Consider the following 18,014-nt stretch of genomic DNA (forward strand, 5'->3'; position numbering starts at 1 on the left):
AAAATTGACTATGAATCTCAGGTAAACAAATTTCTTACATTCTTGATGGTAAATTGATCCAATTGTTTGCATTCATTGCCTTACAGCTGCAGCAAAATGTACAACAGCGATTATTCTGGCATAGAATGATTTCCTGATGAGAAGTAGATCATATTTAATTCCGCTGCTTTCACAGTGTGTTTACTGAAGAGATCTTATGCACAGTTTTGTTCTTTGTTCCTACAGTTAGCTGAATAAATTTCAATGCTTCACTATTATAAATTCTGAATACAAGAACAACATAAAGCAGCACTGACTTGTAGTCTCAAAAATCCAGTATCAAATATAAATATCTCAGGAAAATTTTCGAATAAGAACTCCATCTGTTCCACCAGAAAAGCAAGACATAAAATCAACGAACATAGGATTATTTGATTGCAAGATTCTAAATTGCTAAAGAAATGGTTGCAAAAAAATTGACCCAACCTATGATTCTAAAGCAAGATACATCTTAGTGCACAAACAACAACTGTACTGTAGTGCCTTGATCCTAACAACACTAATCTTTGACCCCGAATTTATTCATTCACAAACAGAGATAGAGACTTGCCCAAAAAAGGAAATCTGTTCTTCAAGATTGCATTACTCCCAACCTCAAGCAAAACTGTGCTGATGCTGATCACATACAATCTATTCTTTTTCTCATATGATTTTCAATTTAATTTCAATGCACTGGATAAATGAGAACAATATGGAGGAATCCTTCAAATTTCATATTCCCGAAACTACCTCACTTTTTCTTCATAATTTCTGAAAGAGATAATCTACTACAGCAAGAACATATTTTGGAGTACCTGAAATCATCCATACTGAGCTTGAATGCTCCACTATTCTCATGGCAACCTTCCATCAAGTTATGTCAATTTCAAATGGAGATTATGGTAGATTGTTGATGTTTCAATAAACAACTATGAATATTATATTGCATTCCATATTCCATTATATATTAAATTTCTAAATAATTTGGAAAGATTTTCACTGTCTTAATTCATGTTTACACTAGCTTTGAAACCTATGAAGAACATTTTGAACCAGACTGAAAATATGTGCCCAGGCTCTAGGATCATGATGCGCACTCACAACTGAAGAGCATTTTTTTATTATTATTTTTTTGTACTACTGTAGCAAAGAAATCGCATAGTAATAGAGTCACTGAAAAAAATTACATTTTGTTAAACATTATACAGAAAATGTGTTAAATACTGATTATGTGAGTATTCACTAAAATTTTCTGCACAAAGTGCTGTTATTTCTACTAGTTATTCATAAGCTTATTTTTTAGTTTACATGTCATTCTTAGTATTACTTAAACTGAAGACCACTGGAATCACACTGGGTTTTCAATCACATTGGGCTTTCTACAATTCCACAAGCTGAACAGAATGATATGTGACAAAATAAAAAAATAAAACAATTATCCTTATATGAAATATCTGACAATGTAATTGGAACAAAGCCTTCCCACACCCATGCACAGTCAACAACCAAATATTTTTCCCTCCCATTTAAATACTTATGATGTGCATATTGGTGAACGATGTATGTTATTTACCTGTACAGTTGCTGTCTGAGTTGTTAAAGCTGGAGGAGGTGTTGCTTGAATAGCAGCTGCTGTTGTTGTCGCAACAGCTACTGTTCCATGCTGAAATTTGAAAAGATAATTGGTGAATTTAGAAAAAAAAGAAACATTTATTCCACAACAATTGAGTATATTTGTTCAGATGAACCATGTTAATTGTTCACTTACTTAACATGCAACATGAAAATCCTATACAAAAACAATTAATATGGAAATTAGCACTGGGTGAAACCAACAAAAATGAGTAGCCCTAACAAAATTTGTATTTCTGTACAGTGTACTACAATCCTAAATTGATTTTTTTCTCAATTATTTCAGCTGAGATAGCTAACAAAGATGGTTCACATGACTCTAAGCACTATGGGACTTAACACCTGAGGTTACCAGTCCCCTAGACTTAGAAATACTTAAACCTACAACAAAGATACTTGAGGTAATTAATTGTAAATACAATTCAGTACTTTTATTATAACAATGACTTTGGTTATAGACTGAGAGTGTTCCCCAATGCTGTTATCAGCTGTCATTCTAAGCTACTTAAAGAAGGTAAAAGTTCTAAAAAACTATTACCAAAAGTCATGCTCATTTATCTTCAGTCACCGATTAACATCCAAGGGCTCAAAATTTACAATTATGAGACATATGTCTAAATTGCACTTAAACTGCTAAAAAACTAAAACACAAAAATATGAACAACAAATCATCTACACATATTACTAAATTATTAAAGCCCACTGCCAGGGTCAGGACAGATGGGTACAACTCATAAAAATACAACAGAGATTCTTGATCTCTGGAAGAAAGGAAACATTGTTCTCACGAAACCCTGTTGGATTAATTTAGAGAACTGGCATACAAGGAAGACTGTGCACATGCACGAGTCACCATAATAAGATAAGAGAAATGACATAATGTCTCTCACAACATACGCATGGTACAGTGCACGAAACTGCTAACATTGATATGAACTTCACCACACACTACAGAGCGCTTGCACAGTTTACATGTAGATGAACATATACTAGACTTGTTGGCTACTGCTGTATCCTAGGGGTTACGCCCTCCCACAGTATAGCCCGGTCTGCCAGGTTGCTTACTCGGCAGACATGGAACAGCATAACAAAATGTTCACTGTCAAGCTTGCAGAAGGCATCACTCCGACAGGCAGCACCAAAATCACTAAACTATTTCCTTAAACCTGTCATTTACGAAAATAGAATGGGACAAGTAACCTTCTACCCAGCTGGTATTTACGAGGCCACATTGCTCCACGTCAGCCGATTCAATTATGACTCCCGTAAGGTGTTGAGCAGTTACCTCTGATTATGCACGAGCCACCTAGCAATGATCGTCGTGTAATCTTCAAGCAACCTTGCAGATTTCTGCTTTGATACACCAGTATTTACAGACTGGATTATGCCCAGCATGCTGGCTAGCCTGAATTGGACACTGAATCAGGAACTTGTAATTTATCCAGTTTGGACTTTGCTTCTGGTTTTAAGTGATCTTCAGTGAACTCGTGCTTTTCACTCAAGTCCCCTCACGCAACTCAAAATGTATATATTGTACCATAAATAAAAGTCGTAACTTTTATTAATGCTGCATTTGTTGTTATACAGGCAACTTGGAGAAACTGACGTTTATTTGGCATACAATATACCACTCTGTGGCTTTCATCATAATAGCAACCAACTGACCTGATCTCTCTGAAAATATGTAAATACAGACTGGAAACAGTGATGACAATGCAGTTGTAGCAACAATGGAAACAAAGGTAAAATTGACTAGAAAGGCAAGCAGAAATGTCTGCATGTTAAGTAAAATAAATAAGGAGGGATTGTCTCAGCTAGCAGCTACACTCATTTGATTCACACAAACAAGTAAAGAAATTGTTGCTGAAATTCAAGTGAATAATTGATCAAGCTCTAAAAAAAACATGTACATAGCTTACATCCACGAATCAGCATGGTTTTAGAAAGCTTCACTTGTGTGCAACTCAGCTTGCCCTTTTCTCATGTGATGTATTGTGAACTACGGATGAAGGGCAACAGGCAGATTCAATATTTCTGGATTTCCAGAAAGTACTTGACATGGTACTGCATTGCAGGCTGTTAACGAACGTAAGAGCATATGGAGTAGGCTCACAGATATGTAAGTGGTTCGAAGACTTCTTAAGTAATATAAGCAAGTATTTTGTCCTCAACGGCGAGTGTTCGTCAGACTAGGGAATCATCAGGAGTGCCACAGGGAAGTGTGATACGGCCACTGTTGTTCTTTATATACATAAATGATTAGGTGGACGGGATGAGCAGCAATCTGCTGTTTGATGATGATGATGCTGTAGTGTACAGTAAGGTGCCAAAGTTGAAGACAAAATTTGTGGTTGGTGTGGCATATGGCAGCTAGCTCTAAATTTGGGAAAATGTAAATGAATGTGGATGAGTAGAAAAAACAAACCTGTAATGTCTGGATACAGCATTAGTAGTGCACTGCTTGACACACTCACGTTGTTTAATTATTTGGGTGTAAAGTTGCAAAACGATATGTAACAGAATGAGCATGTGAGGACTCTGGTAGAGAAGGCGAGCAGTCGACTTCAGTTTATTGGAAAAATTTTAGGAAAGTATAGTTCACCCGTAAAGTAGACCACATATAGGATGCTGGGGCAACCTATTCCTGAGTACTGCCCAAGTGTTTGAGACCTGAACCAGGTTGGATTGAAGGAGAGGAAAGCTGCTGGATTTGTAACCGGTTATTTTGAACAACATGTAAGTGTTACGGAGATGCTTCGGGAATTCAAATGGAAATCCCTGGAGGGAAGGTGATTTTCTTTTCAAGGAAAACTATTGAAAAAAAATTTAGAGAAGCTGACTGCCGAATGACACAACTGCTGCCAACATATACCACGCATAAGCGCCACGAAGATAAGATACAAGAAATTTGGGCTCGGGTGGTGGTGGGAGGGAGGGGGGGGGGGGGGGCATCACAGGCAGGAGCTGAAGAAGGGGGTCACTTCTCCGGCTAAGGAGGGAAAGCAGCACCCAGAGGGGAGGTTGTGGGAACTGAAGGGGAAGGGGAGGGAGAGGGTGATGGGGTTGGGTAAGGACACCGTATGGAGTGTCTCATTTTTTTGGCAAGCCTCAGCATAAGACAGGCTATCAAGAAACTTGTACTCTTGGATCTTCTTATCTCTCTTGTAAACTGGGCAATCTGGTGAGTAATGGGAGTGCCTGTCATGACAACTGACACACAAAGGGGGCGGAACACTCCCGCATGGAGTGGATGTCCACAGTCACCACACAGATGGACCGCCATATAATGGGAAGCCATATACCCAAAATGCAAGCACCAAAAGCACCTCTTGGATGGTGCGGTGTACGGCTTCACATCACGTCTGTAGCACATAATCTTGACCTTCTCTGGGGGAGGGGGGGGGGGGGGGGGGGGTTGTTGTTTATGCCCCTCGAAAGCCGGAACGAAGGTGCGAGTGTCAGTGTGGTTGTCTTTGCTACCCTTCTGCACATGTCAAACAAAATGAAAGCTGTGTCACTCCATATCACCCTAGACTTCCTCATCAATTTCCAGAATGAGGTCCCTGTGAAAAAAATCACTCCCAAGACCATATTCAGGGATTTGTGATAGGTAATAGGCACTGGGACATTGCCAAGATGATCACAAGCGTGAAGAACTGCATACTGGACTGGAGAAGAAGCTGTGATCAGCAGGAAGCCCAACCGCATCTTACAGAGAGGCTCAACTCCCCAAACTTGTCCTTAATATTCTCCCCAAAAAACAATGGCTTTGTGGCAGTCAATGTGTGTGAGGTACTGGGGAAAGTGTTTCATTCCAAGACGGTGTACCAGGCCCTCCTCCCATGGTGTAGCCATGGGAGGAAAGGCTACCAGGTCATATAAAGCAGCAATCAATGATCCTTCAACATTTTAAGAGAAGGCCATTTGAGAACGGCCAGGTTTTTGCAGCTTGATATTCTTCATGAAAACCACACTCCCCCCATGGGTGCCACCAAGCCACAGCAAGAGCCACTTGGCACAGCAACCTTTGCCAGGAGTTCCAATGCTCCAAGAAGACAAGCAACCACTCATCTGCATATATGGGGAGGGAAAAGCTCAGGTATCAATAGTGTGATCCCTGTGTTACCAGGGGACTCAGCAAGATGGGTACATAACAGACACCCCCCTCCCCTCCCCCACATGGACTGGTCACATGTGCTAGTGGAGGGGGGCTACGGTAGGGAAGGAAGAGCGGAAGGAAGGGGGGGAGGAGGGGGGGGGGGGAGAGGAATCCCAAGCCATACACTCTAGGCAGGGATTTCTTCCCCAAATGGTGCACACTAAAAACATAAAATTTAGACGTTAAATCCTTAAGCGGGGACCTGCATGCCAAAACGCAGGAGGAACAAAATTGCAAGCAGTACAGGGAACCAGGTGGACATAAATCAAAACACAGAGGGGAAGGAGGGGACAGTGCAGAAGGAGCAAGGATAAGGAGGAAGGGGCACGGTCAAGGAAACGCAGCCACAGAAGAAACAATGGGCTGCAATAGATCTGGGCCCCATGTGCGCCACACACAAACTCAGGAATGAACCATGAGCCAATGGGGGAGGGGGGGTTAGCATGTTTGGTTGACAGTTGTCAACTACATGGCTGTATTCATAACAAGTAAAATGTCAAAATGCACAAGACAAGAACCAACAAAAGATATCAATGTTGTTCTGCAATGGCTTGAGGAGGAAGAAGAGGTATGTTCTGATGAAAGTGAACAAGAAACTGATCAAGTGATTGCAAGTGACCACAATACTGAATCGGTACACGAGGCATAATCTGTATCACTTCAGGGGAGGAAGGGGGGGGGGGGGGGTTTACCTTCATAGCCTCGGATGTTATTGAATTTAGCATATGTTAAAATTCAGGAGTAAGTAAGAAACATGTATTTTTTGTTTTCTCCAAAAAATTCCTGTTCCAAAATACAGGCCTCCAAAGATGACAATGCAAACACCATTCTGAAGATGCGAATTACGCAAAAATTTCTAAAATGCTGTATCTCTGTAACAGTTCTAGATATGTTGTTATAGTTTTATTTATTTGAAAGATAACTGCTATATGATTACAATGGTATCCTCCGCTTGGACATATCTGGCAAAGTTCTTTTACTGTCGCCTTTTGAATTTTTTTTTTATAATTGACAGAAAAAATTTGTTTTTCAAAAATTGCAATCCAGAAAAGTTAGATTTTTTTCTGTTAATTAGTACATGTAGTAGTATATTCTCTATAAAGAAAAGCTTCCACTTTTAAGCTGGACACATTTTATTTTTTAAAAAATCATTTTTTTTAACTTTCAAGGGTAATGTATGTCTTCACTGAAGTTGTTTCTTTCTAATTTCTTTGTTACAATGTTTATTTCTGTTGTCTTTGTTGCAGTTATTTCTTTTCTCTTTCATTGTTGCACATATTTCTTACACTTTGATGTAGCGTCTTGTCAGTTTCTTTGCCGTGGTTATTCATTGCAGATTTCTGTATTGTAATTCTTCAGTGCTAATTTGTTTACTGAAGAGGATTCTAAGAAACCTGAGAGCATACAGTGAGTTCTGTGTTTTCATGAGGAATCTGCCAGTTGACACAGTTGCAGTGTGTTTTGTGAAAAGGACTGTTTGAAATGTCTTCCGACTGGGGCCACAGTGGAGTGAAGTATGCTGACTATTTGCATATCCATAAAAAGAGTGATATGTACAACAAACAAACAAAAAACAGACTTTGTTCAGGTTGGGAATAAATGTTCTCATTTGAAGACTCTATTTCAAAGTGAAGATGTTTCCTTTGACGACTTTTTGTGTTCTAAATGTTTAGACAGAACAATAACAACGATAGTATCTCAACTAGGTGAAGCCTCCCATGCTGCAGATGATGCAGATTTTGCATCAATAGAGGAAGAATTAAATACCCTGAGTCAGTCAACTACAGAGGTAGGTGTTAGCCCTTTTAAGAAACCACGATCAGTGAAGTCTAGTCATAAGCTCTATGCACCAAGAAATCACAGAGAAATTACTAAAGCTATGGATGAAAACACTACAGCAAAACTAACCACACTCTTGAAAGTAGAAATTCCATCTTCAGAAGAAAATGAACCAAAGCCCTCTTGCACCTCTTGCCAGGAATTTTTCACAAATATCAATTCAGCTGTTGAATATTGTGCATCCTACAGTGAAAATGTGCAAGTTTTAACTATTATTCCAGAGACATTTTCAAAGAAAACAGTTTTGAACCACATTCCATCAGTATCAAAGTACATGGTAGACAAATCAAGAAATGGGATGTCTGTAAAAGGTGTCTTTGGAAGACCAGATCCCTATTATGGTCATCCTGTAGAAGCAGATGAAGTTCAAATAGTGCAGTCATTTTACCTGGAAGATAAATGGGACTGTTCTCGCCAGAGAACCACCAAAATAGACACTATAACTGTAACAATTGAAGGTCAAAAAGTTGTGAAAGTGAAGAGGTACATGACTCGCAGCATTAAAGAAACTTTTACAATTTATAAGAGCAACTATACAACTTCACATATTGGAACATCAAAATTTTATGCACTACGACCTAAGTGGGTAGTTCCACACCCCCTAGAGATGTCTGTTTGTGTGTACTGCACGAATTTTGAACTTTGTGTGGTAACTTCGAAGAACTTACTGGAGCATTTGACACCTTGGTTGGGTGTGTGAAGTCATTAGTAATCTGTGATGTAAAGTGAAAGACTTCTTTGTTTCAAGAATGTGGTGATTACCCTGGAAAGGAAGGACTGTCTTTACAAACACTTGGTCTGAAAGATGTAGCAGATAACGCTGCAGAAATTACATATGCGACATGGGAGGAAAATAAACTAATTAAGAAAACTGTTGCCTTTGACAGTTTCATTGATGAACTTGTAAATGGTCAGTGAAAACAGTAACGCACCAGCATCTGAAGAAATTGCAACAACACATTGCAGAAGTGAGAGGATGTGTACAGGCTGAAGAACTACGTTTAGTGGTTCACTGTGGTTTTGCTGAGAACTGGTCTGTAATCCTCCCACAAAAAGTACAAGGATATCTTTAGAGTAATGACCAGGTTTCAATTTTTACAGGAGTGACATATTTTCAAAACAAGACCACAAGGGTTGCAGTTATAAGTGATGACACAGGACATGACTCAGCACATGCTTTGCTAGCAATGCGCAAAATTCTTCAACTGCAAACAGGGGCAGAGATGATCATCATCATTTCTGAGGGTGCTCCTAGTCATTTTAAAAATTGTTACCAGCTGTTTGAAGTGAGTAAATCACTTGTGCCAACTAACTGGGTATACACTGCTACTGGTCATGGGAAGGGGCCTTGTGATGGTGTAGGATGCCTGCTGAAGCAACATGCTATAAGACATAATATTCCCTATAAGACATAATATTCCCAGACCAAATACAGCTGTGATTCAGAATGCTGAGGATTTTATGAGAGTCGTGAAATTTTACACAACCACGGACCTCATTCTTTCATCCAAAGAGGAAATCGAAGAATTCCGTGAGCAGAAAAAAGAAGAATGGTCCAAACAAACTACTCCTGTGAAAGGAATTCAGAAGACACATTTTTGTACTCAAAGTGATGGGCAAACTCATATTTCACACACTTTAAAAAGCAAGAAAGAAGAAATTTCGTTCATTCGGCCAACACCTCAGAAACAGCAGGATAATCTTCAGATTCACAACCTGAGAAGGGGGATGTTTGTGGTGGTGGTGGTGGTGGTGTGTGTGTGTGTGTGTGTGTGTGTGTGTGTGTGTGTGTGTGACTGGTGGATTGCAAAGATTATAGACAACAGTTAGGAGTTAAATGAAATTGTAATGAACTTTATGCTACCTCATGGACCAGCTCCTGGATATAGGTTTCCAGCTGAAGGACAGCAATAACAACATCAGTGCTCACAATGTTTTGAAGATTGTAAGTGCTCCAGTTCCTATTGGTTAAACAGGAAGGCATCACTTCATATCAAAGGAAGATACTGAAGCAGTGGAACACATTTTTAGTCCATTGACTGGCTAATTTCAGTACAAAACAGAGCACATAGAAGTTGTATAAACTGAAACCTTGAAGTCTTCTGACCTTTCACATACATTTTGGAACCATTTAAAATGTTTGAAAAATGATTCTCTTACTCATCTTTCAAAACTAAAATTATGTTAAATAAGACTAGGTTTTGATTTTTTATGAGCCTGTTCCATGATAATGTGGTAATAAGGTTTTATGTATGGCAAAAATTTTGATTGTTTATAAAACCTGTTCAACCTAAAAGTGGAAGCTCTTCTTTTCAGGGAATGTAGAACTATATGGTACTAATAAAAAAAATCAAATTTAATGGATTGGCATTTTTGAAATTTTTTTTCCCATAAATTATTTTAAAAAAGTTCAGACGACTATAGTAAAATAACTTTGACAGGTAAGTCCAAATGGAGGATTTCTTTGTAATCATAAAGCAATTATCTTTCAAATAAATAAAAAAGAAAAACAATAAAATATCTAGAGCTGTTCAGAGATACAGTGTTTTAAAACTTTTTCCAAAAGTCCCATCTTCAAAATGGTATGCGCAGTGTCATCTTTGGAGGGCAGTATCCCTGAGCAGAAATTTTTTTGGAGAAAATAAAAAAAATGTGTGTTCCTTACTTAGTCCTTCATTTTAACACATGCTAAATTCAATAACATCCAAGACTATGAAGGCAAGATTTTTTCCTAGCCTGCCTGAATTGATATGGACTATGCCATGAAGTGTGTGATGCGGAAAATAGATATAGTTTGTCTGAATTGAATAATACGAGTGCATCCGCTTCATATGAATTTTATTGTGACAATGATCGATAAACAACATGGAACACAAAAATTCCTGGAAAAAATTTGCACAGTCCAGCAAAAAACATAATTATTCATCTTCTTGGAAGCAAAGGTAGGGCTTGCTGGGTCAAGACTTCAAAAGAAACATTTAATTCTTAACATGACAATGAAATAATGCAACTTACTGTTTCCTGCACTAATGCATACATTGAAAAGATTTGTTTACGGTTTGCCAGAGAAAGAGGCAAAAGATTGACAGATAGCACAGACATAAGATCTTTTATCATCATCCTTTATGTGACTGGTATGATGTTTTTCGAGAAAGAATATGAAGCAGCACTGGCACAACTCTAAAGGCAGTTGATTAAAATAACTTGCTCTTGTTGATGCTAAGACTGGCTACACAATTAATTTAGAAACTGTATGTCAGACAACAGCCTGAAGGAAAGTTTCATGCCACCAATGCTGCTAGTTAAAAAGGTTATGTTAGAAGTTACTGGAACCTAATACTGGAACAAATTGGAATGTACAGGTGATAACCGATTCAGCAGCTGAAAGTGGTTCAAACACTGTTAGAAGAAACAAAACTCATGTACGTAGTACAATGAGAAAAACAAAGAGAGATTTGAAAAGAAATGCTCTCAAATAACAACACAGACATATACTTGTCAGTGTTTGCTTTCATTAACAAATGCATTCTGTGTCATATTGCCCAAAGAAAAATAAAATTGTGCTAGCTATACCAACCATGATGATGAAATTGATGAAGGTACTAGTGACCAGCACTTTATAATTGTACAAAAACTGGAGTTAATCTGATGGATCAGTTGTGTCAAAAAATGATGTTGCTATATAGGACCCCAAGGAGAAGGGCCACAGTAGTGATGTTTGATCTCTTAAATGTAAGCACATTTTAAAGGTCAACAACAGTTAATCCCAATTGTTGCGAAGCAGTTTTATGGAGTATGTTGCCTGGGAAACTTCAGATACCACACCAATGCTCTAGTGCCTAAGTTCCACTTGAAAGAAGGAGGAGGGACAAATGTTACTTGGTGTTGAGGAGGAGAGAAAAGTCAATCTTGATAAGCCATCAGGCTCCAGATGATGTTGTCATTCCTCCGAAAGAGGAAAAGACAAAACTACACAGAAGTGGTGCTTGAAAAGCAAAGAGCAAAAGAGATGAATGTGTGGAGAATTTCTCAAAGAAATTTGTGTAATATACTTTGAATCGGTCTAGTGGTCCTGGAGAGGGGGAAGTTATGTTTTAAGATTTCGTCAAATAAATGAAAGAGTCATAATTTACAATGATTTTCCTCTTACCAGATACATTTTAATAAGTGGGTAAGATCTGTCACCAAGGTACCTAATCGTGCAACAAAACTTATGTGCCTAACATGATTAAAATAAACAAATAATTAAAAATACTTCCGTATTATAGCAGTGAATTATTTTCAAATCTCTATGGCTTAATTTAACCCAACCCAACCCAATCAACTCCACCCATTTTTATCCATCCAGTATGTAATCTACTGTGTCCCCAATCTCGAGCTCTTAACATTATTTTTCATCCAGAATTTTTTTTCTTCACCTCCAGAAGTTTTTTACTCAGCTATTTTCCCCTTCTTCACCCCTATTAAACTGTCTCCCTTCTTTCCATCATTATTCCCCTCTCTACAATGCCCTATCCATTCTGGTCCAACATTTTGCCTTCCATTAATTTATCACATAGCATTAGAAATCACATTTCAGTCCTTGTCCACTCGCAGTTCAGGGCCACAGAGGAGTAACTCTGTCCTATTGCTTTCAGAAAGTTTAAAGAAGAAACTAATGTGAATTTGAAGCAAATAAAAATTTCACTTAGAGAGAGAATTATAGTAGGGCAGTTCTGGTATAAAGTAAGTACTTCAGGATTAAAGGTGACCACCTATTGAAAAGCAAAAGTTTAGAGTTGTCAACAAGCGCGCACAATTTTTTATTCCTTTTCGTGTGTGCCTGTTGATGACTCAGCACTTCTTCTTGGTAGTCTCCTTTACTCCTAAAGTATATATACATTCCACGTGGTTCTTTTCGGCTTTTCTCTATTAGTTTCATGTATAAGCTCATTTACCATGGCTCATTATCACTAAAAGATTATGACCTCTTCAGCCAAGTCTTCACTTCATGTTTCTAACAAATTAGATAGAATACTGTCATAGTAAAAGAATCAGGTATTGAATGTGTGTGTTAAGTGATTCTGAAGTGAGAGAAATATCTTGCACATCACCTTTTTGTAAGATAAGCATCATACGTTCCACCACACTCTGTCTTTAAGAGAACATTCTATTCTTGACAGGTTGGTATTTTTATATTGCAACACATACACTCTCATCATAACCAGCTCTCTTTTAGGAATTCAGTGGCAAGATCATAACCACATCAGTTACATCAGCAGTAATGAGCTGCAACACTTTCAAATTTTTGGAGCATTTCTCTACACAATGAGATTCGTTGTGCTATACATTACTCTGTCAAGGAGTTTTCCAAATTTCCATATATAATATGGTATGGTAGATCAACGTTAACTGCATACACAGAGAGGCCAAATAACTCTTCTATCACGTGGCGTGATACACACTGCATCTCTCAAAATTCGAATTTTCATACTGCAATAATATTCACATCAGCTACTGATTAGGATGGTCAACTTTATAGAGAAACATTAGCAATAAAGTTAACTCTGAAAAGCCTATTCTAGGGACACACAGAATCTTTTCCAAACCTTTGACAGATTTCCTCGAAGCAAGACTCACAGTTCCCTCTCAATGGAAACTGTAGAATGTAACTGCTTCTCACTTCATGATTTCTACAGTGACATATCTAGATTCTACTCATTAACAGCTTAGCTAAGTTAATGGAAGGTTTTCAAAGCTGAGCTCTCAGGGTGTTATTGTCGAGTATCTATAGTATTAACATGAAAACCTTGTAAAAGAACTTTTTATTAAACAAAAAATAAGCACTACAATGACTAAAAATTTACAAACACACAACCACCACAGAGTAACAGAAAAAACAAGGAGTAAACTGAAAAATTTGCTTATTAAACAACAGAAGCTCCAGTTGGAATACCAACAATGTAAGGAAGAGAATAGGCTGCTACTCATTGTAAAGATGACACGCTGAGTTGCAGACAGGCACCATATAGCTTTCGGCCAAAGCCTTCTTCAGAGAAGGAAACACACATACACACACTCATTCTCACAAGCAAGTACCCCTCATGCACATGACTGCCATCTCCAGCAGCTCAGACCAGATACAACTGTCATGTTGAATGAAATCAGAGGAGGGTACAGAGAGAGAAGAACGCTATCTGGCAGTGTGCACGGACTAGATGAAGGCACAACAACACCGTCACCAGGTGCACCATTGGGAAGCTATGTGGCAGGAAGGTGGAGGGCAGTGGGTGAAGGAGAGCAGAAAAGGAGAGGAGCAGGGAAGGGGAATGACAGGTGGTGCATTGGCGGTGGATGCAGTATCTACAGTGACAAGAACTCCCTTGCCCAGAACCATATTTACTTGATAATAAGATGAGGTTCTTTTCCAAAATTCATCACTCAAAAACCTACGGGGGTCATCTAATACTGATCTGCTTAATAGTTACTTTGTTTGTCTGTCTTTGGAACGAAATACATGACTGACTTTGTGTAACAGGTATCTGACAGTTTGTTGGTAGGTTTGTGGAGGTAAGTGGCATTGGATGTCTTGTAATTTGCGTAAATACAGAGCCGATGATTTGCGTACAGTGTGATGGCATCCAACAGCAACCCAGACGGGTTCCAAAGTTTTTAGATCAGGAGAATTTGATCACCAAGACATAATTGTGAGTTCACTATAATGCTCCTCAAACCACAGTAGCATTGTTCTGGCTCAGAGACATCAACAATTAAACTGCTCGAAGACCATATCGCTGTCAGGGAAGACATCAAGCATGAAGGAATGTAGGTGATTCGCAACTGTCACCATGTCTTTGATTACTACCAGTGGTCCCATGCAAGTGCAGAAGAATATCTCCCATAGCATAATACTGCTCCCACCAGCCTGTGTCCTCGGTGTGCCGCACATTTCGAGCAGCCACTCACCTAGACAACGAAGTTTGTGGACACAACCATTGACCTAGCGTAGCAAAACTGTGATTCACTTGAAGAGCTGCTACGTTTCTACTGATTGAACATCGAATTCCGATGTCCTGTGCTCACTGCAATCTTGATCTACAATGTCATTGGGTCAACATGTGAACATATAGGGGTGGTGTGCTGTGGAGCTCCATGTTCAACAATGTACGATGAACAGTGTGGTCCGAAACACTTTTGCGTGCACCAGCACGTGCTCTTTTGTCAGAGATGCCACAGATCACTATCTGTCCTACTTTACAGAGCATACAAACCTCTGAACCCCATATTCTGTGATTAGTTTCACTATCCTTCTACCTCTTTCCGTAGATGCTCATGACAGACGCACATGAAATTCCATCGGCTTTGCCGTTTTTGAGATACTCGTTCACAGGCTCTGCATAATAATAGTCTGTCCTTTGCCAAAGTCCTTTTCTTATCAATGTATTTGCTCATTTGCAGTCCTCATCTTCGCTCGGGTGAACCTCCCTCTGTGTCTGCTCCACTTACATACTGTGTCTGCTCCACTTACATACTTTTGTCACCGTACCATGTGCCCATAATGCATCCACACATCATCCAACTATGCGGTGGGCAGTGGTCATAATGTTTTGGCTTATCAGTGTATATTAGCATATTAAACTATTGCTGCTGGGGTCAATATTTTTACATAGTTCAATAGATCAATATAGGGATTGTCTTACATTTCCAGATGAGGCCTGGGCTATTGACGTGACATGCAGATTTATTTTGAAGAATCTGGAAGCATAGACAGTGCAAACGATACTCGCGCTTTAACAAGTTCGAGATTTCCTGACACACCGAAGTGCTACATACAGTATCGACCTTGCTCAAATATGCGACATTTGTCTCGTGCGGCTCTAGTGCAAGGGATATGCAAGAAACTACGAACTAGCCACCACAACAATGTATTGCTCTGCTTAACATTTGACAAGTTTGTGGAATACAGGAGGCTATACAATTTATTGCTATCAAGCTACAAACTTATTTTATTTGAACAGGTTTGCCATAAAAGTTCTCATACAAGTAATGATACCATGTACGAACATTTATGGTGCTTTTTAAGTAAAGTTAACTGTGAAAGGCGAACATGTTGTCCTTCAAATAACAATACTTGATAGTGAACACAAGTCAATTTTTTATCTAATTATGAGCTACTGTAATGATTTACCTAATGGGTTGCAAATGAGAAATTCAGCTGCTGTTCACATATTAGAATACCAGGTAATAACATTACCACCTTTTAATCAGCTTTAGAACAGGATGGTGACATTCAGATGAGAAGTATTAAATATCCAACAAACAAAATAAATATTATTAAACTGACTGTAATTGTTGTTGTGAGAATAAATCACAGTGGCACAACTTGTCTTGGAGATGGTACCAACAGCCATCACTAGATTGTGGGTGGAAGTTCGAGAATTTCACTGAATCGTGATTGCACTCTTCTATTTATGTATTAGTTGGTGTTGTTACAATGTGACCCTAACCCTAGAAGATTTTGCAGTCCATGTTTGACAGCTGCATAAGCACAGCACTATGGAATGGTTGGAGGGGGAACAGTGATACTGGATAGCTGGGAACTGGGACGAGTGAGGGAAGCGGAGGGTTGAGCAGGCTGCAAATTACACTGTGCTGCCAACCATGGGAACCTACACCACTTACTTTGGCTTTACATGAACATCTACCAATTTGCCTGAATCCATCTGAATCAACTTTAAAATTGTGTGAATAGATGGCAATGGTATATATTTCTGCAGGAGACAGTAAAAGTTTAGGTATGAGCCAGTGGCATACTGACATATTTCCTGCAACAAAGGTGTCGACGCTAACCATGAGGTATGACGGGAATGAAAAGTGTATGTCAGCTGCTGGTTCCACACAGCCAATGAGAGAGCAGCAGGCATATGATATGCTTGAAAGTACAAAACACTGTACATTCTCACGTCAGTATAGAAGCAAAATCTTACACGTATTCAGCAAAAATCAGCGTCGTCTTGGGTTTCACCCTAAGCACAACTTCACATACCACAATCTATTCAGAAGAAACAGTGAAAATATTTGTGCCAATGAAGTTACACTTTTCACAACTGTGCCTTTAAAACGATGGCGATGTTAAAAACAGTGATACCACAGACAACATGCTTGGTAAGCAAAACACGTAGTGAAGATAAAAATTAGTGTAAACGATTTCTTTTTGTTTATTTGATTTCTTCTTGTAGTAATTTCCAACAATCAATGCCTATCAAACACATGGGCCCCTAGCAATATATATCTATCATGTGACTCTGTTATTAATAAACATTGATCACCTACCTTCTCCCACGATTTAATTAAAAAACATTGATCCACTTGCTCAGTGTGCTCATGCAGATCGATTGTGGAGCAACACAGGACTGCACACTGATTGACCCGTGCAAGCATGCAGATCGATTGTGTAGCAACACAGAGCTGCACACTGATTGATCTGTGCAAGCACACTGAGTAAGTGGACCAATGTTTTTTAATTAAATAATGAGAAAAGGTAGGGTGATCAATGTTTATTAATAACAGACTTGCAAGTTTCATACATCTTTGAAATTACCCTTCTTGTGTTACCAAAATACAGACAATCAATAAACTGTTTAAGTTTAAAATAGGTATAAAGCTAACAATTTAGGCAGGTACTCAACATCAATACAACAATTCATAATTTTGATTTGTCAGACTGTGTTAAAAGTAAATTTTTATCAAGGAGCCTCTTAAAAAATGGGGGAACGTCTTATATTCAGCACAATCTTATACTCTGGTAAATATGGTATGCTGGAGGTCTCACCAAGGCCTTTACACACAGGCACTGTCCCCAAGACCTAGTTCACAAACAGATCCAGCATATAGGCCACTACAGGAAACAGGCCACCAATTTCTTTAAATAATTAAACACTTTTTTTTACTGACAACTAATGAACCTTTTTAATCTATTGGCTTATAAAGCCAGCTCACAGCCGGCCACAGGTTTCAAGTCTGTTATTACATTGCCAGTAGTGAGACATGCTATAGTTGCTTCTTAGTGTTTCTTCTTTTCGGTCAATAGATAGCATGACATGTTATATACCACTGGAAAACTGAGAAATCAATCTATTTAGTGGTATACAACACATTCGATTTCTTTCAATATTTGGCGAGTTATAAGCGATCATTTTCAGGGTTTTTTGCCAGCTGTATAGCATCAAGCAATGCCAGAAGAGGAAATCTAATGTCTATTGAATAAAAGTGACAGCAATGTTCTGAAAGCAATATTTCTAGTAGTTCTGATAATGAAGACAGATAGTGAGGACAGTAAGGCAAATGAAACAGACAGTGACTCTGATGTCACAGCAACAGGTGCTAG

The 18,014-nt window shown here is 38.7% G+C and overlaps 1 protein-coding gene across 2 annotated transcripts in view; it reads right to left on the minus strand.

The window, feature by feature from the left end:
- The window catches only part of LOC124711989 (transcription initiation factor TFIID subunit 4), a 197,676-nt gene that overhangs the window by 149,536 nt on the left and 30,126 nt on the right, over positions 1-18,014 (minus strand). For both annotated transcript variants that reach the window (XM_047242285.1, XM_047242277.1), the window contains exon 3: positions 1,592-1,681. In XM_047242285.1, the coding sequence (XP_047098241.1) occupies positions 1,592-1,681 (90 nt within the window). The remainder of the gene's footprint in view (positions 1-1,591; positions 1,682-18,014) is intronic.

The sequence above is a fragment of the Schistocerca piceifrons genome, chromosome 1 (assembly GCF_021461385.2).
Source record: "Schistocerca piceifrons isolate TAMUIC-IGC-003096 chromosome 1, iqSchPice1.1, whole genome shotgun sequence".
Classification (NCBI taxonomy): Eukaryota; Metazoa; Arthropoda; class Insecta; order Orthoptera; family Acrididae; genus Schistocerca; species Schistocerca piceifrons.